Genomic DNA, 23,162 nt, shown 5'->3' on the forward strand with positions numbered 1-23,162 from the left:
TTCCACACTCCGACTGTCCTTTCATTTATTTGTCCGTCTTCGGCAGCCTCACCTTGTCAGATATGTCGCAAGATGTGATACCACAGTGTTATGAAAGCTTTCAATTATCTGCCTTCTGATGTACATGCCTAATGCCACATCCTTTCCCTATTACTTATTTTATAGTCCCTTGTGCTTTATTTAACAAAAGAACACACAAAGTATCTAAAAAAAAAAAGACGAGAAGGTTGTATATATAATGTGTGCTCAAGGATCTAATGCAGTCTTGTCTCTGAAGGAGTTGCTTTCTGTAAATCAACTGACAAATGACATTTGGACATTCTTCTGGGAGTTATATTGATGAAGCATCAATGAGGAAGTGCACCCGCCCTCACATATTGCTACTGCCTAGAAGTACCTGCAGATTGCTTCAGAATACTAAAACTCCCGTCAAAGACTGACAGCTGATCGTACACTTTACACAAAACACAGGCAGTCACTGACAAGTACTTGCAAATGAAACAGAGAGAAACCCCCCAAGAAACAACAACAACAACAACCAAAAGGAAAAAGAAGAAGCCACAAGCTAAAAACTGCCCTTGAGAGTGGAACAAATGAAGTGTGTGATGGTTGGATCATTGCCTGGAGAGGTCTACAAGTGGGTGATCACAAAATAGGCTGGAGTTGTTCCATCCACTTGAGACAGGCTATAGCTGAACAAAATCATCTCACAACAGGGTATGTGTCGTTGTTGGTTTGTGTGTGGTGTGTCTGTGTTTGTTTTTTGTTGTTGTTTTCTTCTTCTTTTACACAGAGCAATTTGTATGCTACCATCAGATAGGCAGCAGCACTCAAGAGTTATTCTGACATCTTTTGTCCTGGGGCAGCATCAAATTGCACCATCTTTTTTTTTCCAAATTAGGATGAATGTTTTATGGTGAATTCCATTCCTGACAATTTAGTTCCTTGTGGGGGGGGGGGGGGGGGGAGGAGACATTTAATCTGAATACATTTTTGTCCTTTTCAATCTGATAAACAAAAAACATGTTTTAATAAAACCACAGCATCCTCTGCGGGCAACTAGATAAAATCTTACATGTGGGAGATAAATCAATCCAAAGTTGAATCACAATTGTGAAGACAACTGAGTATATTTTACATACACATCATCAGTTGCTGTTTAGAAAAAGGAGTAAAAAAAAATAAAACGGAAACTATTGTGGACATTTAATAAAATGCATCATTGGTATTGTTACATCTCTTTACCTGCTAAAAGTTGCTCCTGCAACAAGCGACAACCAATATGATCTAAACCTACAAAAAGACATTTCCAACATGGAAATCTTTGGTTTGAGCTTCAATTGGAACATACATATGTACCATGTATGATAAACGTAATTACTGGTACTGATACTTTTATTCTCTGAATAGTCAGCTTTGTCAATACAAATGTTTCCAACTCCTCAACTTACAGCTTTATGTACAGTACAAAACATATGATAAAGAAAGAGAGAGACAGACAGACAGACAGACAGACACACAGACACACACACATACACACAGACGGACAGACAGATAGACAGACAGAGATTCACAATAAACAGTGAACATGACAGCCACGATGAGTTTAGCTTTACGGGAATGACTTCTGAACTTGCATTTCAATATACAAGAAATGGTTTAAATTGCCTGTAGGAACAGCTGTTTTTAAGTAGTTTTTTGTCAAACCACTGATGGGGTACATATACAATACGAATCAGATTGGGGGTGGGGTGGGGTGGGGATGGGGGAGCATGGCTGTCAGTCAGTTATTAAAACTTTCACTTTTTTTTTTCTTTAATTTTCTGCCCCGGCAGACTGGATGCCATTCGTTGTAGGAAGGAAACAATGGACAGCGGAGCGGAAATGAACTTACTCTTGATTCTCACACTTCTCTGCCGGTTGCCGGCTGTGCCCCCGAAGGAATTTTTGCGCCCATACCTTTTACTTCACTACGCCAGCCCCGTGTCCCACCTCTATTATGCCATACAACCACCAGACAGTGTGTGTGTTTCCTTCATTTCATCTCTAGTCTTCGCTTCCTGTTTTTCCCGCTGCACGCTTCCTACCACTTGACATTTCTCCAGAGGAATGTGGAAAGCATAATCATGTGTTCCACTGGAAACTTAATTTGATGAATGCTCTCGACACACTTTGCTTTCTTTGTTGTTGTTGTTCTTCAGTTTTCTTCTTCATCTTCTTGCAGCAACATCTCAAACTCTCTGAGCAAAGTCTTTCTTTTATCATCCACCTTACCGTGTATGTCAAGTTTTTTGAACGTAATCTTCTACAGTTTTTGTTATCTTCCTGAATCACCCAAGCATTGCAGTTAGAGCAACGAATAAAACAGCAGCGTGATGGTGAAGCCCTAGTGTTATAAAAGGTCACCCAACCGCAAGCATAACATAATATACAAGCTTAAGAAGGAGACTGGCGTAACATTATTAACAACCTTAAGCCAATAATCATCACATGAAGCCAAAAAGAGGGCTCATTTACAGGAAAGGTTTGTTTGTTTGCTTGTTTTTTGTACTTATCCAACCACAGATATTCAGATCAGGTGGAATGTAGTGCTCAGTAGAAGAGGCAGAGCCTGATAATAGACAGTGAACGAATTACAAGGTATGTTGCTCACTGGTGGTAGAAAGCTATTCAGTTGCATTTCTCATATTTCATTGCAGCGTTTTTCATAATCCTCATCACCTTACCACTTCAGACTCTGTTGTGCACACCTCTCATGCATACGGCAAGGACGTACCTATCTCAATACATTTCACCATCAATCATTTTTGCAATGTGAGACGGGTACAATTGTTTGCGTTTCTTTTTTTAATCTCATGCTGACGTATCCCTCCAACTCCCCTCCCCCGCACATAACTCCACAAGATTATTTGATGGACCGGACGCTATATCAACTTCCATTCAATTGCAACAATGGCCAGCACATTCAGAGGCAGTGGATTTGCGATGTCAAATTTAATTTTCAGTCGATGAACCTTGCATTAAGTGAGCATTCGGGAGGAACTGCTTGTAGAAAAAAAAAAAGACAGAAACAAAAAACACTGGATCTGCGGCTGACGCCAGGATGCAAGACGGAGGAAGTAGCTCATCAGGTGATGCGCTAAAGGTCAGAGTAAAATACTGTGGCTTTGACGTCTGTATAGTAGGTTAAACACTATACAGACCAAATTGCCTCACTGTAACCAAAGGACCAATGGGATCATTGACTCACTCCATAATGTCACCACGACAACCGCCTAATTCTTGTCCACACTGCATCTTACCACAGCTGAGGTGGGACTGAATGAAGACAACTTTACAAGATACAATAATTTCCTCTTTAGGGCTAGTATTTATAATAGTAAGTTAGACATTTTTTTAACTAAATGTGTGGGAGAAGGGCAGTAAACTAAAAAAAAAAGATGATCTGAAGAAAACAATAAAACCAAGAAAGTACAGGAAAATAATGAAGGATTTTTTTTTTCCTACTCCCAATCAATTGTCTCTCAATTCAAGAATATTCTACCTTTTCTCTCCCGCATGTGGCCACTGGCCAAACACCTTTTGGAAATGTTGAGCTTGTAAAGGACTAGACACTAAGATCTACTATCTGTCAAGCCAGATACAAATGAGCCTGGCTGGATGTAATGTCGTCTGCAACAGTCTGGTTTTCGACCAAGGCAGCGGGGATAAAGTACGTCAGCAATACCTCATTAATGCAGCCCTGCCTTGCGGTAGAGACATAACTCGGCTACTGAGCATAATCAAAATCTCCCTGTCTGCTATTTAATGTCATCCATACACAACAGCTCTCAGCTTCTCCCCCCAACATCCCCAGGCCTATGATGCCTGTTCAGGAGCATAAAGAGTAGCAGCTGATGCCGCCTGCTCATCTTTCCCTGAATTAAAAAAAAAGAAGCCAAGAATGCATCAACATCTGAACTTTCCTAGAAATGCCCCTCCTCTGCCTGTTCTTTTACCACCCCATGAAAGTGAAACTGTACAAAGGTTACAGCTCTCCCAACACTCCGAACATAAATCAGTGTCATGACCAGACACTCCTCCTATAAAGCTCAATGACTGAAAGGTTTTCTAAAAATATTTTTACTGATCTTATGAAGGTTGATATATGTTCTCTGGGAATACAGTGATCACTTTGACTATGAGCTTATTCAACCCTAAGAATTACAGAAAATGATGCGTAAGGGTAAATAATGTTTGAACAACATCTTTACATACCTAACAAAAAAAAAAAAAAAAAAACGCCTTTCGCTCAGGTGAGTTATAAAAAATAGCATGGATTTCCTTTCAACAGAATAAGGTTTTGTGAGGGAAAAAAAACAGTTAAGCAAATGTACAAAAGGGATTTACAATGTATGTTCACGAAGTACTGTGAGTTGTCAATTAACATTAAAAAAAAAAAATTGAAACATGTTCATTGTGACACAATCTACCAATCAAAGAACAATCCCAGAGCATACATGGTTTGAACATGTGACGTACACATACACTATCAATATCCTACTTTTTGTTTTTGCACGAAGAGGAAAATGTAACTAAGTGTGAAATTCATAGTCAAATACCGATTTCCCTCTCTACACAATATTTCCTGTACTTGATTGCTCAACAATTGATAAGATAGGCATCAGTATTAAAGATGACATTTGTGTGGGTGGTCTCCGATCTGCATGGTCCGAAATGGATAAAGTTGTTACGTCATCGTGGCTGATGCACGCTAGTTGCGTCTTCCTCCCACATCTGTTGTAATTTCAAAATTCTGCTTTCATCCTACAAATAGGAAGGGGGATATGGGGTTATAAATACAGGAATATCCCTGCGAACTCTTAACAGCACACTTGACTTGACGCACAAACAAGTGATGGGAACGATGGATCTGTCAGATCTTTCCTGCGTTTGATATCTGAACATCACACAGCCGCTCCAATAGCATCGCGGAAAACTCGTACTACAGGCAAAACCAAACTTGACTGACTAAATCAAATGAAAAAATACACTCTAGAGAATTCAAAGACAAACAAAAAGAGGTTTCAGTGCGTCACATTAACCAAATCTGCCTATTCCTCTACGACTCAGACAGAGTTTCCATATCACAGCTTTACATCTCCTCCCGACCCCTCCCCTCCCCTCCCCCCCCCCCCACCCATCCACCGCTGCCGCAGTGTGAGTGGCGTATGTTAACGTTAAATGCTCAGTTCCTGGCTGCGTGTGTTTTGCGCGCATCTACATCGCTCGCCCGTGCCAAAACACGGGGAGAAAATTGATTCGCCCGAAGGACGCAACTAAGTGATATTCCCTCCCAGAAGTGCTCGCAAGCATAGATTACCCCTAAGGATGCGACTCTCTCAGCTTTCAGATCCGTGCATGATAGCCATCTACTACCCTTTATTGAGGGCCACTTAAGCATGCTCCCAATTCGAGGTTTTATTACTCATTTGAAAAAGAAAAGAATCACTGCATCCCTCTTCACATCCTATTTCCCTTCCTGCCTTCCACAGCTGACAGACTTTCCCTAATTTCTGAGTCTTTTTTTCTCCTCACTGCCACAATATCAACAGTTTAACAGATGAAAAAAAGAAATAAACATATTAAGATATGTCTCCTTTCAGTGGAGATTTATTTTTCTCTTCTTGTCATTACAAGTTCATCCACTTTAATGCTGTAAAATCCCTCGCTCTCTCTCTTTATCACCACTCAATGAGTGGTGACTTGAATATTATATTCTTAGTATGTCGTATTGTTTACACAATCATTTCTGAGGCCATTATCAAGTCAAGCATTTGCTTATGATGATGGTCTCCTGTATTTCTGTTATATCCAGAGTTGCTTAATTTGTCTTTTGAATGGCAGATACACGGGATCCAATGTTTGCATATATATATCAATGCACAAAATGATGCCTGCTCATTATCATTTTGCATCATGTTAGAAAAAAAATATTGGATATTTGAATTAATCATTTATCTATGTTAATTGTCAGATTCAAATAGTACTGAGCTCAATTAGTTCGTTCAACTGACTTTGTATTACATTTATGTATGAAAAAGAAATTCAGATCAAATCAAACGGAAATTTTCAAGCAAGTAATTTTTAACACTTGGCCTGGTAAAATGAATTTCTCTTGTTTTAATTCCATGGAATCAAAACATCAATAGTGTTGGTTATACAAAAAACTAGCAAAAAAAATATTTGAGTGCTTTCATTTATGTACTACATGTAGTTTTTTATTACACAAAATGTGCGAAAATGTCCACACTGCGAAAGTTTCCACGTTTACAATATTCCTTTTGCTTCATAATAATCTGAACTCTGTAATGTTCTTGTTGGTGATAAATGCGCAAAGACGCACATTGCATGGATAGTCAAGTGATTACGTTTAGCTGTCTAGTACAAGATTATGAGAATAAGGTCCCCTTGCTATGCATGACACAAGCAAGAACGCAACCACAAATGTACTTTCTTCATGATTTCTCTGTGCTTTTATCCACACAAATGCTAAATCTGTATCACCACAATATCACGCAAAATCTCATCTCTTGTTGGAGAGGGGAAGAGTAAAAAAAAAAAGATGCTTGACTTCTTGATCAATAACAAGGAAAGGGATATATGAAATGAAGAGACTGATCGGCATGGCAACGAACCCGCCGTGCCAATTTGACGATTTCTCCCAATGCGAACCGCTGTTTACACCTCGTGTGCGCCGTGCCTCGGTTGTTCAGTTTTCCAATTGATTACACTTGTATGATGAGGCCATTAGACGGAAGTGGGCACTTCCCGGAGAGCTCTGTGGAGCTCACTTCCTGCCCTGCCCCAGACAGGTTTACGGTGGTGATGCACTGCGAGAACGCCTCCTGTTTACATCATTGCCAATTTTTCGACCACCCGGGAGAGAGAGTGCACGGCCAATAAAACACAGCTCAAGTTCAATAACCCATTCAATGGAAAGGTTACTTTGAACATCCATGAGAAATTCATTACAGCGATACGATAAACATGTTTTTAAGAAGTGATCATGAACCTTGCGGGAAGGGGGAGGGGAAATTGAAGGAAAAATAATAGACAATGCAGTTTTTTGAAGAAATCAGAAATTTCTCAATGACCAAAGCACACATTTCACCCATAGATGTGGTGTGTAAAGTTTGGAATCAAATGAACCAAGTTTTGAGATTACAAAGATAAATTGAACAGTACTACATCAACTAAGAAAAGAAGACAATTATGCATTTTAGAGCACCATTTCTTGTTCAAATTCCAAAATTTTGTAATTCCTTTCATAAAGGAAATGTTTGACAAGTTATAGCAAAGTGCATGAACTCATAAAGAGTCAAAATTCAACCTGAAGCATTTTTTCACACAACTTCAAGTATTCACTCACACATGGGTATTAAAAAAGTGCATAATGCAAAAAAAGTTTGTTTTTTGAGTGCTTCATCCACGCATTTACAAGCCCTTCAAAATGAAGGTATTTTTTTTTCAATACTTGCCAACTTATCTTGCAAATGTTAATGCATGTTTTTATAGTATTGTACACTTGTTGGAAATGGTTTTATAGAAAATTACCAAAAAAAAAAAAGAAAGAAAGTAAAGAAACGATATATCAGTTTCAACAATGTCCTTCAAAGGAAAGTTTAAAAATGTAATGCATGTGCTCTGGTTTAGTAAAACAAGATATGAATGTGTCAAATTCTCCAAATGGACAGTAAATAATAAGATACATGTTTATGGTAAAGTTACAGTGTGATAGAATGACTTTCTATCCTGGTGAATACATTATAATGCAGCTCTCTGCCATCTAGTCAGGGAAACTATGAATGCATGAGCCCATTACAGCACAATGCAGTGTCACCGCCTTCATGCATTATGACAAGTATGCTTGCCTGCCTGCTCTAGGGTCCCCACAATAAACACGAATTAGTGGGCTCGTGTGAATGACACCTCCGCATCCCACAGAGTTTACCGCTCCCCGCTGGGACATCATTCACACGCGGGTGAGCAAGCACTGGTGGCATGAATTCGTCATTATTCCACGATGAGATGGCTGAAAGGGGGAAAATGCACACACACAGAGAAGATTGTCGTGTAAGCCTCCGATCTCCCGCCTCTTTCTCCGTCTCCCGTCACCATGGTATCAATCGTGGGAGAAGAGAGCTAACACCAGCCCCGGAGCGGAGAGACGAGATGGTGCGAGTTTCTCTCCATGAGAGACAGATCGAGAGAGAACCTTCCAGGGCGGAATAAACATTTCACGGTCGACCCGGAACGGAGGCTCAGCATGCGGACTTCACACGTTTCTTGACATGTCGCTACTCAAGACAAATCAACGCAACACGGGAAGATTCCTGCGAGCCTTGCGGGCTTTCCCGTTACTCTGCACAAGCCCCTGTGATTTCATTTACAGAAAGATTGATAATGACCCACGTTTCCCTTGTTCGTCAGACACACCATTGTTCGGGGACTTTTATTGTCTGAAAGCGGTTGATTATACACGACAGCTTTTCATACTTGATGAAGGATGAATCCTCACTAGGATGAAAACCATCATTTGCCAATAGGGCAGCTTGGGTCATCCACTAGTTTTTCGCGCCTATTTCTTTTTGTCTTTTTGGGACTACATGACAGAAAGTGTCAATAGGGTAGGCAGGGCATAATCAATCCATCCCTTCCTTCCCCCCCCCCCCCCTTGCAAGATTTTGTATAAGCTGGATAAAAGCCAAACCAAGAAATGAGGGCATTTGACACATGATGAAAGCAGTGCTCATTTCTTAATAGTCTCCACCCATACGATGGATTTTTCCTGCGGTGCACACCTCCCTTCTTTGATCAAGAACCAAATATGCAGTGTAATGATAAATCATATGTGGTGAATTGTTTAGATCAAATGTGCCTTATGATAGTATTAACTGGTAAATTCAATATTTGAACCTCCTCCCCATTTCTGCATGGATTATACGACAGAGAGTGCCATAGTACATCTTTCTGAGTACTCTCATATGATCTATGCAAAGAAAAAAAAAAACGCCCAGAAACAATACATTGCCCCATATACATTGTACTCACACCTGTGTGGTAGTGAATCTGATTACATGATTGCACACTGTTGTCGAGATTTTGTAATTTTGTCTATATGTGTCTTTGTGGTCCACACATATTTCTAAATATGTATAATCTAAGCCTGCGTAGCAAGCCACTGCAGTGTATTTGGACATTTTTATTTTCTTTTATAGCATAGCATGTACTCAAAATGTTGCCTGAACTGACCACAGGCTACAAGATGTTTGCATTTTGTGTCACTTGATATTCACTCCAGAATCTAGAGGGTAGAATTTCAGAGAAACGCCAAGCCGGATACTGACGGTGCGCTTTGGAATCAATTTACTTCACGGTGCCGGATTCCCAAGTTAAAAGATGGCCATCAACACTGCTGACTGCAGGATATGATTCTTGCGCAATGCTTATCTAACGCCTGCAATTTATCTAATCGTTCTGCTAAATACGACTCCATTATTTTTGTACATCTGTGCTAATTATCAGTAAAAAAAAAAGTGGAAATTTGCTTCCATGATTTTTTTCCCCCAGTCTGTGTAAACAAGGAAGTATATATCTTATCATATGCAGCTTGGTTTCCAACAAGCTAATGCATGCATATCACCCCAAGGCTGTCATCCCAGTCAAGCAAACTGCTCTTTAATGACGGTCTCCTCCACCTGTACATTAAGATAAGATATAATGTTTTTTTTTTTTTTTGGTATTATTCCTCAAAAGTACTCTGTACGTACTCTTATTTATATTTTGATGAGAACACTCTTGATTTGTCACAATGATTTCATTTGTACAAGTGGGGAAAATGAAACAAACTGAATGTGAAACTGAAAAAACCATCCAGTGTAGGGTACAGGAGATCATTATCATCAATGGAGTGAGCAATTTAAAAATGCATGTATATAGGAGAGTAGATCATATCAGCAGACGCTTTATTTTTTTCGTGGCTCTGAATTCCCTACTCAGAATATGAATTTTCAGCCAAAAATAACACCAGTTATTCACAAAGTCCTGAAAATTGCGAATTCAGCAAAATAGGGCAAAAATTATTCACTCCAATATTTGGAAAATACACTTCAAGTATGCCCTTCCACAAAAAGTTGTCTTTTAGCACGGTGTAAAATCACATTATAATTCCGTACATAATTTTCGTAATGGAATAATTGACATCTTTCGCATCTTGTCCTTGCACCAGAATCACAATTCATACCCACGATTCACCGTAAACATTGTTACTGAGCGGAGGACAAAGAGAAAATCAGAAAATGAGGCTCAAATTTCATATTGTATGGTAAAAGGTCTAACATTAACATATCGAAGAATCTTGTGAAAAATTGATATCTCCTCCTAAATCTGATGTATCATGTGAATTTTTTTAGTGTTTCTACATTTTTGTGTTGCATTTTTTTTTTTTTGCGATTTCAGCCCACACAACGCTCTGTGAGGCTAGTCTATGAAGTCCCGCATGTATATTGAATGTCATCTACACACAGAAATTTGTGCATCTGGAATTACCATGCTGTTTGGTAATACTATACCTGTATACATACACATATATATATTTAAGAAGATACCACAAAGTACGGGCAAATCTAATATCAACAAGACCATTTCAAAAGAATCACACTTCACACATAAATGCAGATGTTACAATTTTGAGTCGAAACATCCCATCCATCTTGCATGTTAGCCTGAAGCCAAATACGATGGGTGTCAATTGTTCCTAATCTTTCTATGATGAAGCCTGCCACAAGATATGAGTCATATCCATGTTATGGTGCCCAGACATAAGTATATTCTCTCCAACAACTCCACCAGCAACAACAACAAGGGTGCCCTTGACAAAGCCGGAGTCAGTGGTTGTGACATGACTTGATTCGGAGAATTTTTCTCTGCGGGCAGCGGTGAGCACAATACTGTCGATGCATTCATGAGACCAGGAAACACTAAAAAAACACCTTGAGATGAAAGCAGACGAAAGTCAATTTTTTTCCTCAGATTTCCAGTACAATAAGGAAAATGTAACAATTTTACCAACTTTTTACCAATTTTACCATTAAATTAATAGATAAATCAATGATTTTAATAAATGAAAAATAAATTAACATTATGTGAGACAAACAGGAAAAAAATCCCTTCCTGAATTTTACTAAATACAAAATCTCTGCAGTCTTTTTTTTCTTGTACTGTGTCTGTGTCACTTTCATATTGGTGATAAACTGGAGGATTTAAAATGGAACTGCAAGAGGGGAGGAAAAAAAAGGGTAAGATTAAATATCGAGCCTCTGGCACACTAATAGAAAAGAGGGATATAATGAGAGTGATACAAAAACAAAAATAGAACACGCTTCCAGACAGACAGACAGACAGGACTTGGGAGTAAATACGGTCGAGCAATTAGAACACAAGAGGAAAGCAGATCAATTCTGCCTGTACGGACTAGAAAGTAATTTTCCTGCCAAGGATGGGTGCCTAGCAACCGGAGGCCAGCTCATTTTTCACCTCCCAAACAAGGGTCACCCATTAGGGGAGGCTCAACTAACAAGAAGGCATGTAAAGTCTCTCTCACAGATTACCAAATGTATTTGTGTCTGTCCGTACGTGTGCGAGAAAGAGAGAAAGAGAACATGAGGGAGACACACAAACTGAGATTTTGAAAATCTGTGTTAATGTTCTGTGCAAGTATTCTTGTATGCAACCTATGTTTTCAATCACACCCGCTGCTGAAACGAGACGGATTTTTATCCAGAAGCCATATCCTAGCCTCTTGCGGGGCATTCACAAATGTGGGGAAATATGACATGCAAATACTCACAAAACAACAAAGGTGTCTGCCTGATGAGATTTCCATTAATTTCAACTTTGTCGTCAAACTGTAATTTAAAACATTAAAATGCTTCTATGAAATGAAAAGCAGATCTTTCAGCAAATGTACTGAGAGATTGTATCAAAACTCCAACACCACACACTTCTTCAATTCAGAGTTAATCTAAACACATACAAAGGAATGATATAATGAAGATAAACCAACAACTATCCAGGCATATCAAAGATGATGAAAATTTCTTTGAAGCTAAATGTTGCCAATTCATCTTTTGTACCTCAAGCATTCACACAAAAGTTAGGATGAGGGGGGTAAACAAGAAGAAAGCAATTCACCAAGAAAAAAAAAAAGAAAAAAAAAAGAAGGAGGAGAAGAAAAGACTCCCAAAACTGCGGGCAACAAAAAGGCAAGGAAGCATGATAGCATCTCATGTTTCACATCTTTCTCGGGGACTGTTCCTTGAATCCAAGTGTGAGAGGGGAACATCTCTTGCCTCAAGGGTCAACTTTCTCTTTGGGAGGACATGAGGAGGATGTAGTGGGATGCTGGCAGCGGGGAGAAAGCATGCAGCTATGCCACGAATCCAACCTGCCTGGAGGAATGTGCCTGTTACCGTGGGAGCGCAAATATGCAGTCCCCAGAGTCGCATACAAAAGAGGAACACCACCATCCAAAAAAAAAAAAAAAAAAAAAAAGTGACTTTGTATACAATATACATGTGTGAGAGAATTCTTGACTGTGAAAATATCTTGTCGCAAGTTAGAGGCTTGTTTGCGCTCTGCGTGACGGCACGTCGTTCTGGTATAATCCTTAGCCTTGCTTCAAGCCTCCTTCACCACTTTCTCTCTGGAGTGTTCTCAAGATTCGAGAAAGGCAGTGAATGAATTGGTGACAGGCACTGACTTCCAGTGTAATTTGCACCTCACCAATTGACAAAGCTGAGAACAAAACAGAAAGGACATGGCAAACGAAAGAGCAATGACTTATCACGACAATTACGCTTAAGTTGAATATCTCAATTCTAAGTGAGAAAGTAGAGACATAAACAACTACAAATTCTCTTTCATATCCTCACCACATAATCTGATTATAGTACAACAACAACAACAAAATGAGAAAAGAGTGTTACCATTCATTAGGATACCTTTTTTTTCTCTCTTTCATTGGTACACTTTTTACAGACAGCTAACAATACAGTAGCTACAGTGACTAAACAAGTGAGCCACAGATGAGGAAGAAGAAGAGGAAAAAGAGGAGGAAAGGAAGGAGGAGGAAGAGAAGAATTTGTCTGGTGGGAGGCCGCGGAGCACTTACTGTTGCGGATCTTCTTGAAGGTAGGGGCCTGCGTCCTGGGCACCAGTTTCTTGTGCACCCACTGCCACCAGATGTCGTAGGGAAGCTCAAAGTCGAACCACTCTTCGCATAGGTTGATTCCTGACCACACAGAGAAGTGAAAGGAATGCATCAGAGTCAGCACAAACATCCATCATCACAGCACCTTGATGACATTTACGGACAAACACTCAGCCACTTTACCGTACAGACACATACACGTACACACGCACGCACAGCCTGAAAATGATTCATTAGCAATCTGCTGGTACTGTGGGATGACTTCAGTAGCTCGGTGTAAATTTCAAAGATTGAGTGTGAGTGGCATTTCAGGAATGCTTGTCTCCAAAAAACGTCCTTTGCAACGAACAATTGCACTTCTGAAGTATCAGGAATACAGCTTGATTAGCGATGACTATGATAGGATGGTCTTTGCCAAGCCCGGTCTGTGAGAATTTTATGTCAGTTGCAAACTACAGGCAGATGCCAAGAGTAAATCAGCTGTCGGCTGAATTCTACAGGTTCCTAACTGCACTATCCTAAAGTTACAGCACAAGTTTCAAATTCCACCACACCACCATCACAAAAAGAAAAAAAGATAGACATGTCAAAGCAAATAACAAACAGAACACAGTACGTCCTCATATTTTGTGTAAGTTTTCTTCATTATGATATTTGCCAGTACAGTTGCAATTGCACATCTGGAACAACTTTAACAGTGATCTGTCCTGTTCATACTTGCATTGTGTAGAGTGCCAAAGTTTTATTATCTCTTCTGTCAGCAAGCCAACTCACAAACACTTGTAAACACTATACAACTGTCTACTTAGACTACTTGTCTTCAATGATGATCTTATTGTTTCTTGCGAGTTCTTCTTTCTCTCGCTCTCTTTCTTTCTAGATTCATTCATCCATTTTTCTCTCTAGTCACTTATTGACCTATCTTTCTTTCTCTCTCTCCTTTTCCAATTTGGCAGATCATGCATACAAGCAGTTGGATAAATCCTGATGTAAATGATACACAATTACTTTTCTTTTACTTGAAAAACAATTCTACGAATGGAGGATAAATATCTTGGCACCAAACTTTTAACCCTAATGTAACAATAAAGGAAAGGGGTCTTTGATCCATTGCTCTTAGATGTATGCCTAAACACAGCCAATCTAAAATACTGTCAGGTACAATTGTATAAGGGTTTTGAAGTTATTAACTGATATCATTTAGCATGAATGTGTGACTACGTGATTGCAAACACAACCATAGTTTGTGTCTGGTCATCATGTGGTTGGATAGACTTGAAACTTCAGCTAAAAATTGTCATTTGTTGTCCAGACTCATATCCACTTGAGGTTTTCTGACAACATAACACTTCCAAGCATTACATGCTGCATCTCAATGAAGTTAAAATATCAAAAAATGAGGCTCCCATTCTGCATCTTTGACCCCATTAAAGTTGAGTTTGTTAAGTCAATTTCTTCATTTTCTTTTCTTTTCTTTTTTTGACAGGCACAGTATATGTGCTCTCTGCACTAGATTTATACCGAGCATTCACTCTCGCTAGGCGTGATGAATTAACCATTTTTAGGTGCATATATCTTGAAGCAAAACTGTTCCTTCGATGGACAGACCATCCAGTGTCTATTTGTCCTCAGTTGAAGACATGTACATAATTGTCCCTTTGTCATTTTCACTGGAAATGGGATGTGATTGCTAACCTCATTCTGAATACACCAAGCATCCCTTTTGGAGCATATTCAGCTCTGCTGTGTTTGGCATTTTTTCTTCATACGACAAATTCTATATGCTGATTGTTTTAGAAAGTGTCTTTTATACTCAATACTGTACAAACTGTCATCCCTTCTCCAAATGATCCCATCCCCCCCCCCCTCCCCTATTCACTGCCCAATGGTGGCAGGATGGTCTGAATAACCATGCTACAAGCCAAACAATAATTTCCCCAGATAGCCCATTTCAATCTCCAACAACCACCCCCCCCCCTCCTCCTTGCAACATTTCATGCCCCTGCACTCATGCTAAGCCTATAGATGCTAGAAGCTACAAAAAGCATAATGTGCCAACATCATGTCAACACCTTCAGCAAGAGGACCCCACCTGCTTGGCTTACTCTGGCAGACTGCCATCCACATAACCCTCTCCTACTAACTCCCCTCCCTGACCTCAAATCTCTATCAATTTTTTTTTTCTTAATTTGTAAAAAGATAAACCCATAGAATTGTACACATCTCTCCAGCATAGATCACTGCATAACAGCCATTGCATTTCCGGTGTAATAATGATCGTTGTTAACCTGTGATATCCAATTTCTCGATGTTCTTCGCATGAACACTGCTAAAGCAAGACTGCATCATGGCATCTTGAATGAGAACATTAAAAAAAATATATATTTCCACAAAACTGCCAAGACATCACCCAACAAAATAAAGGATGGAACTTATTTTTAATTAGGACCACTTTCTTTTGCTTTGTTTTTGGATATCTCAGTCACTTCAAGAGCGATTTTCATCAAATAACATTTTTAATTCCTCTAAGAATCATATGCTCTTAATGTTTCATCTATGTGGTTTCTAATTATTTCGTAAAATTTCAAAACCTGAATCCCCATCTCAACTAAAACTATACCATCAGTTTATCTGGCTTTGAAGTATGCTCTAGTAGCTTGTCCTGTATTGCCATACTTAGATGTAATCACATCAGTCACACATTCAAACTCTTTACATATTTTGAGGTATCAAGTAACAAAATATATTATCTACCTAAAATGCTTTTTATACTGCATAGGCATTTTTCATACATGATTTTTTTTTTCATGCAAAAGAATAATTATATCATATGTGCAAGTGTACACTTAAAACATACTCTTATTTTCCTTTTTCTACACATGGAGATCATTACAAGGATGTTGTGTCCATTCAATTTGTGAAAATAATCCTGACAATCCCAAGTCAGTTTAATCTAATCATATCATCATAAATCATCATTTCTCAGACAAGAGATATGTGTGAGGTCACTAAGTTTAGCACCATTTTTCTCTTCTTTTTTTTTGGGGGGGGGGGGGGGTGGGGAGGAGGAGGAGGAAGAGAGGAACTTTTTGTTCTGAAGAAGCCATGTATGTGTTAGATCAAGCCATAGTAGAAAAAAAAAAGAAGCTGTGCAATCTTAAGTAAACTTGACGAAAGCACCAGACTTCAATCTCCCTCTTGTCATAACTGGTTGTGCTTCTCTCTTTTCATGAGGAAATGAACTTGACCTGTTGCCATGGTTTTTAAACACCGTGGTCAGGATGAGTGTATCCATTATAATCAAAGCCAACCTTGCCAGCAGGAATACCACAGACAATAAGTGAATCACACCTTTTAGTGTCGTAACATCACAGACACACAAACACAAACACACACATACATACATACACATTGACTGGGGCAAGATTGCCTTGATATGTATTCTTCCATCTACCGTACACTGCCTGTTTCACTGGCCTCTCAATATATCATTAACCCTCAATATGCCCAGGCACATTTCTTAACTTGCCAAGCTCTTTTGTCTGCATTCAGCAAACCTATCCAAACTTGACCTTGGTGTGAGGTTAGCAAGAAAACTCAGGTGTAGCAATGTGCCTCAGTCCAAAGGGAAGGCCATCATGACACAATAGGGATTAGGTAATCACTATTCATTGACAATTAGTTTCAACACATCTGTGCCAATCAGCAGAGAAAGCTCTCCAGTGTGCATGTCAAGTGGCAGACAATTTCTCAAGCACAGTTTGTGTTAAAGTGAAAAATCACACTATGTTCAACGTGATTCACATGAACAAAGCAAAATGAATCAAACAGAAGATGAAGGTTTTGTGTCATTTAAAATTTGAAGTTTTACATGATTTTACGAAAAAGTTGAATCAGTTGTGAGCAAATATTTGGACCAGACTAAAATAATGACTACAAGCTATAGCTTGAGCAACAGTCCTATAGCCTGTGAAATTAGGGTTTCTACTTTAAAAATTTAAGCTTAAACAAGTGGTAAGCCTGTGAAAAACATCAAGAGGCAAAAATAATCCGACATTGAAATTTGCATGCACTAAATGAATTATGTCCATGACCATATGATGTAATCACATTAAACCCCAACAAAAAAATAGAAGATTAGTGACAACACAGATCTCAACAAAGGGGAAAAACTGACAAATTCACTTAGAAGTCATTTTTACTGAAATTTACTTCTCAAAGGATGCCACAAAGGAGAAAATATGAAATATCCACATGTCCTTTCCATACATTTTGATAAAATGCATCATCACAAACAAGAGTTGCACAGAGGTTAAAACAAATTCACATTATTCGCATCACATGCTGATGTCAACCCACCTGCATGGAAGGGGAATGGCAGCAACTTTGCTGGAGGCTGGTCGGAGGAGGATTCCTCACTCCCATTAGTAGTTGCAGTTACAGCAGCTGTCTTGGCATCACTGGCTGATTGTGCTGCACTCCCAGCTGACACAACTTCCATCCCCTCTGGTTCTGGTGCAGAGATTTCTGCCGTTGATGATTCGGCCAACTCTCGTGCAGCTGCCCTGGAATCTGGAGTTGCGCTGACCGGTGTCATTGTTGGCGTTGCCACTGCTGGAGTGGCAAGAGGTGCTGAAGTTGCCGTCGATGTCATTGTTGAAGATGATGGCTCCGTTGAAGGTGTGGTTGCCGACTCTCCAGATGTCGCCAAAAGTGGTTTTTCCAGACCAGCTTCCTCCATCGCAACATCCGCTGTGCTTCCATCACCTGTCGATGTCTCATCCTTGACTGCCTCCGCGGCTGGTGCGGTTCTCGGCGAGGATGGTCCCTGAGAGGGTGCCGGTGATGCTGTGCTGGTGGCTACCTTGGTCTCCTCTGGAGGTGACGCTGTCTCTGGAGGTTTTACGGCCTCATCAGTAGATGACTTCCCAGCCTCCTCCCCTTCACCGTCTTCACATTTCTTCCTGACTCTGCAAAGAATAAAGTGCAAACATTTCACAAATAGGGGGGAGGAAATCTATCAGATTAAGATGAAAATCACTTGTGATAGGCTCTTTTTCTAGTGTGGTCTGTACATGTCTGTACATTAAGGCACTCTTGGAATCACAGTGTGGCCATGGAGGAGTCTTCAGGACTCAGAGACTGTTAGTGAAGCACTCTTCAAAGAGATGAACAGCTATCTGTACTTCACACAGTCAAACTGGCTGGAGTCCATCAGCCTGCAAATCATTCATTGTCTTATCTGTGATAGACAGATCATCTTTACATGACTGACAATAAGAGGTGCAATGTAGCTGCCCTTAAAACTCCGGAATGTTTCTGCTTGTCAATCAATAACACCATTAAAAAAATGTCAATGCCCCTGACTTACAGCTCTTCCTTGAAGGTGTCTGAGTAGATGCCTGCCCTCCAGTACTTCCTCTTTGGTAGCTGCTCTTCCTTTGGCTTCCTCCCTGGCTTCTTCTTCTTCTTGGTCTCCTTATCCAAACTGGGGGCTTGTCCGGGAGGCTTCCCCCTCGCCCTTGACTGTTTGCTGGATGGAACAGGCCGCGCATCCTGCTTTTTCTTCTTCTTCTTCCGCTTGGTGTCCGGCTTGGCGGGCTTGCTGGTCTGCTTGGCTCCTTTTCGCTTGGGGGTGCCGTTGTCCAGGCTCTGGACACTGGACGGTGCAGGGGGTTCGTCCACTGGAGGTGTTTCAGTCTGCACCTTAGGTACACTGAATGAGGAAGATAAAGAGATATGTAAATAAACATAAAAACAGGACAAGCACACATCATCCATGGATTTAACACACTCCCAGCATTTCCAAATATATATGTGGTAAAATTTGCAGTTGACTATAAAATTTACTTTCAGACTCTTGTCATGTCCTAGTCCTTACAGAATGGGTTTGATTGCGAGATGTTCCACCTGTTCTACGGAACAAAACCCAAGAGACAACTTATAATGAAAATGAGGGCAGTAAATTTGAAAAACTAAAACAATGCCAAGAGAGTGCGAGTGAACAAGCTTTGTATGCATCTCAGCATCGGACAACCAGTAACAATGAAAAAAAAAAATGAATGAGTATCAAAACTTCTGTGGTAACTATAGGTCAATGGCACAAATGTAACAGAATATAAGATGTTATGACTATCAGAATACCAGTATAGTCATAAACATAGAATGGCAATCTTTGTGAATCTCAAAACAGAAGTCTTGGTCATGGAAATTTGCTATACTTTGCATTCTAATCCTCATTAGATTGGCACACAAAAATAACTGAACACATGCTTCAAGATTCATTGATAGTATTCAAGGGCGCCGTCTTCCATATCTTATGATGTGGAACATGGACATCTCTTTATTTCCTGAGCAATGTTACAGGGATAGTGACTGTGGTGCTGCTGACATTTCATGCAAAAAAAATAAAAAAAATAAATAATGATAATAATAACCCAACGTCCTTGCACCGGATTGATAGTTAGACCAAGACAGCATTTCTGCAACACATAGAGTAGGAGATGTCCTATGATGTCAAAGTCATGTGAGTGATGCAGCTATTCTGGGATATCAAAAGGATGCCATGACGGATGACATACTTTCCACATCGGCCCTGTCATGGTATTTTTCTGAATTAACTTCAAGTTTCACTAGTCCTGTCAGTTTCATTTCCTAGTTCTTATTTTTAAACTTCCTTTTCACAATAAATTCTGCATCGTTTCTGGTCAGCTTTTGCTCATTGTCCTTGTGATATACTCAAATGTATTGGCAACCGAATAATGCTCTTACAAAGACCACGCAAAAGAGGAAAAAGGAAAGTCTGGGAGTTCCTTAAACTTGCACATATCACCAGTCAAACTTTCAACAACCAATCTTCAACAGGAGTGTATCTTTGCACCTTGCAGAGGTGAAAAATGGGTCCACTACCCTTTTAGGTGCAAGATTTAGTCATAAATATCTTTCTTTTCTACTGGAAACCTGGCTGGAATCTTCCCACTCATTAACCTCTTGACTTTAGGGCAGATTTCTTGGCTGCACTTGCTCTAAGATGGTAGCTCTGATCAGCAAAGTCTCATGTCTTTCGTCTCTTCAAGAATTCCATCTCTTGTCTTTGTTTTATTAGGCTACAGTGCACTGTAGCCTAACCCTATTTGGTACAAAGTATGTCAAGTGTAATAACACAACAACACTCAACTCATGATCAGCACATGCTACCTACAGTGTACACTATCACGTTTCAACTTGCCAGCAATTTACACACAATACACCTATTCAACTGTTCAAGATAATGAAGAGTTCTGACCACCCACAAACACAAAGTGTTATTAACTACTTACACAAATGGATGCATATATGCAATACATCCCCTTTTATGTTCTCCACAGCGATTATAGTGTTAAGAGTTAAGGATGTCCTTGTAAAATGCCATCAATGCAAGCACATACAGGTAGTGTCCTGAATCAGTTTGATACAATATAGTCTCGCTCAATGCATCTCAAAGAAAAGGCAGTGGACTGCCGTTGTAACAAAGTCCAAATGACCAGCAGGTTTTTCTTTGTTGTTTTTTCCCATTAAAAAATGTGTTACTATAGCCAAATGATAGAGTATACAAAGACACATGAAGATGATAATTTGGAGATCTGAATGTTTACTTCACTGTAACGAGAATTTTGTTATAATCATGTTTTTTGTTGTTGTTTTTTTTTATAGGAGGAGTACAATGTATGGACAGAAACAAAAACTTGGCAATTAAATCTTGAAATTTTGTGTATTCTTTTTTCAGAAGCCTTTGATTAATTTGTTATTTATTTTCGTGTGTCTAATCAGTGACAGGAGCTCTGTTACATCACAGCGCAGTAGAGTATATTTACATAGTAGCTGCGCTATACAAATTTGTCTAATTATTATTATTATTATTATTCCGATGTTGTTTTCATGTCATCTTTATGTAAAATGTTTTGAGGTTTTCTCAAAGAGCACATTGTAGCTGTTGTGGGTTGGATGCTAAGAATCATCTGGTTTCACAAAAGGTTAAAGAAATAACAAAAAATAAAAATAAAACACTTCGCAAAATCGCATCTCTTTCCTTTGACAGCAGCTTATATCAGTACATCACATCTTGACACGCAAACTCTATTTTTAGAACAATCTGATCAAGGCCATTTGGTACTAATACCCGATAACCTACAATGTGATGCCAGCTACTGTGGAAACGAGGCAAAAAACACTTCACCTTCTATCTAGAGCCAGTCGTGCTGCTGGTTAAAATTTGTGACATTTTGGTAAAGGTTGCTCTGGCAAATGAAATGAAAGCCATCCGAAACACCACAAAGACCACACAACACTAGTGCGATTTTTCCAACTTTGCGTGAAGTTCGCTGTGACCTTTCGCAATGAAATTTTCATCATGTGACTTCACTCAGTCTATCCCTCGGCAACATACAGAATGTGCAACTTAGCCAGCTAGGCTACTAGTTTACGTCATGAGATGTAGTTGCATGCAGCAAAGATTTGAGCCATTGGGGCACGCTCATCATTGGGGGCGAAAACACGTGATACTTCTCAACTGCCGCAACATCATGATTTATAATTCCAATGTGAATGAGAAGGTCAAACAGCGTAATTTTCAGTATCCTTATGTTTCCAGTTGAGAATGGGTCTGTAAACTTTGTCTCATCTTTTTCCCAAAAGATGAAAATAACCCTCATGCCTATTCGGTATCCCATGAAGCTTTCATATTCATTCATTTTCATTTTCTTTTACTCCCATCAGCCTATTTCCACAGATAAAGGCAATAAGATCAGGCTCATCGATCTCAGGGTTGTCAATGCTATTAGACTGCAGCATTCTGAAATAAATTTTCAAGGTTATTTCTCTTACAATTAACGAAGGGCAAATTCTTGGTCAAGAGCTTCACAGTATCTGAATCCATACCGGCTGAACACTTCTCATTAGCAGTTCCCAATTATGCAACTTTAATATATATATGATGTAATATATATATATATATATATATATATATATATATATATATTATTTACACATATTTCTTCTTTTTTAAATTGTTGTATTACATGGAAAAAAAAGGCCAAGCAGTACAATTGTAGTACCATGAGAAAGATTTAAGTGTGGACAAATATATACACAGGAATCATCAAATTGAAAATGGACAATTTATGATTACTGTCAGGGTTGAAACAACACTCCTCGACCATACAACAAGCCAACCAGTGGGATGAAAAATCATAGCCATTAAATTTTTTTTTTTAAAAGAATTTGCCATGATGACAATATCCCAACTGCAACAAATAGAAAATAAAACGCACACACACACACACACACACACACACAATGCATCCAAAATATATAGAAGAACAGATCACTGACAGATAATGGAGAACTCACTCAAGCAGGTATACTATTGTAGATTAAAGTAGGAAATCTGGAAGAGATCTAAGCAAAATCTACAGCACTACTAGAAAGCACAGGATACAATATTCATGACTGGCGATGACTTTAGAGGCAGGAAGTCATTAGCAACAAAGGTGTTCCATGCCATGGCATCTGACATACCAGCCCCAGTTCTGTGAATGTGAAGATCTCACATTGTACTCGACAATTCCACGGATGAAAAAGTCACTAATTTTCTGCTCTCTTCTGAGAAATACTTTCTCCATGCAAAACACAACAGAGAAACCCAAGACATGGTGTTCTTGCCTACAGGTCCTCTATCTAAATTTTATAAACAAAAGTAAATTCTTTCGAGTAAATTCAAACACATGCCATCTTTGTCTTATTTTCGTCTTCCTGATTGAAAAAAAAACCAAAAACCGATGTGACCTAGTAGAGTGACAGCAAAGTAACATGATCATGGCAGCTTCTAACAACGTTGCAAAGAGAACACAACTGATGTGACTGACATTCATAT

General features: G+C 39.3%; 1 protein-coding gene across 1 annotated transcript in view; it reads right to left on the reverse strand.

Annotated features, from left to right (window-relative positions):
• Window positions 1-23,162, reverse strand: part of LOC139721705 (uncharacterized) — an 88,747-nt gene that overhangs the window by 22,791 nt on the left and 42,794 nt on the right. Inside the window, exons 3-5 of the mRNA XM_071633034.1 lie at window positions 18,624-18,968; window positions 17,612-18,222; window positions 13,214-13,333 (exon numbers count right to left, since the gene is read on the reverse strand). Coding sequence (XP_071489135.1) covers window positions 13,214-13,333; window positions 17,612-18,222; window positions 18,624-18,968 — 1,076 coding nt within the window. The remainder of the gene's footprint in view (window positions 1-13,213; window positions 13,334-17,611; window positions 18,223-18,623; window positions 18,969-23,162) is intronic.

This window comes from Diadema antillarum, unplaced genomic scaffold, assembly GCF_040938485.1.
Source record: "Diadema antillarum isolate AM-2024a unplaced genomic scaffold, OU_Dant_1.0 scf00000147, whole genome shotgun sequence".
Taxonomy (NCBI): Eukaryota; Metazoa; Echinodermata; class Echinoidea; order Diadematoida; family Diadematidae; genus Diadema; species Diadema antillarum.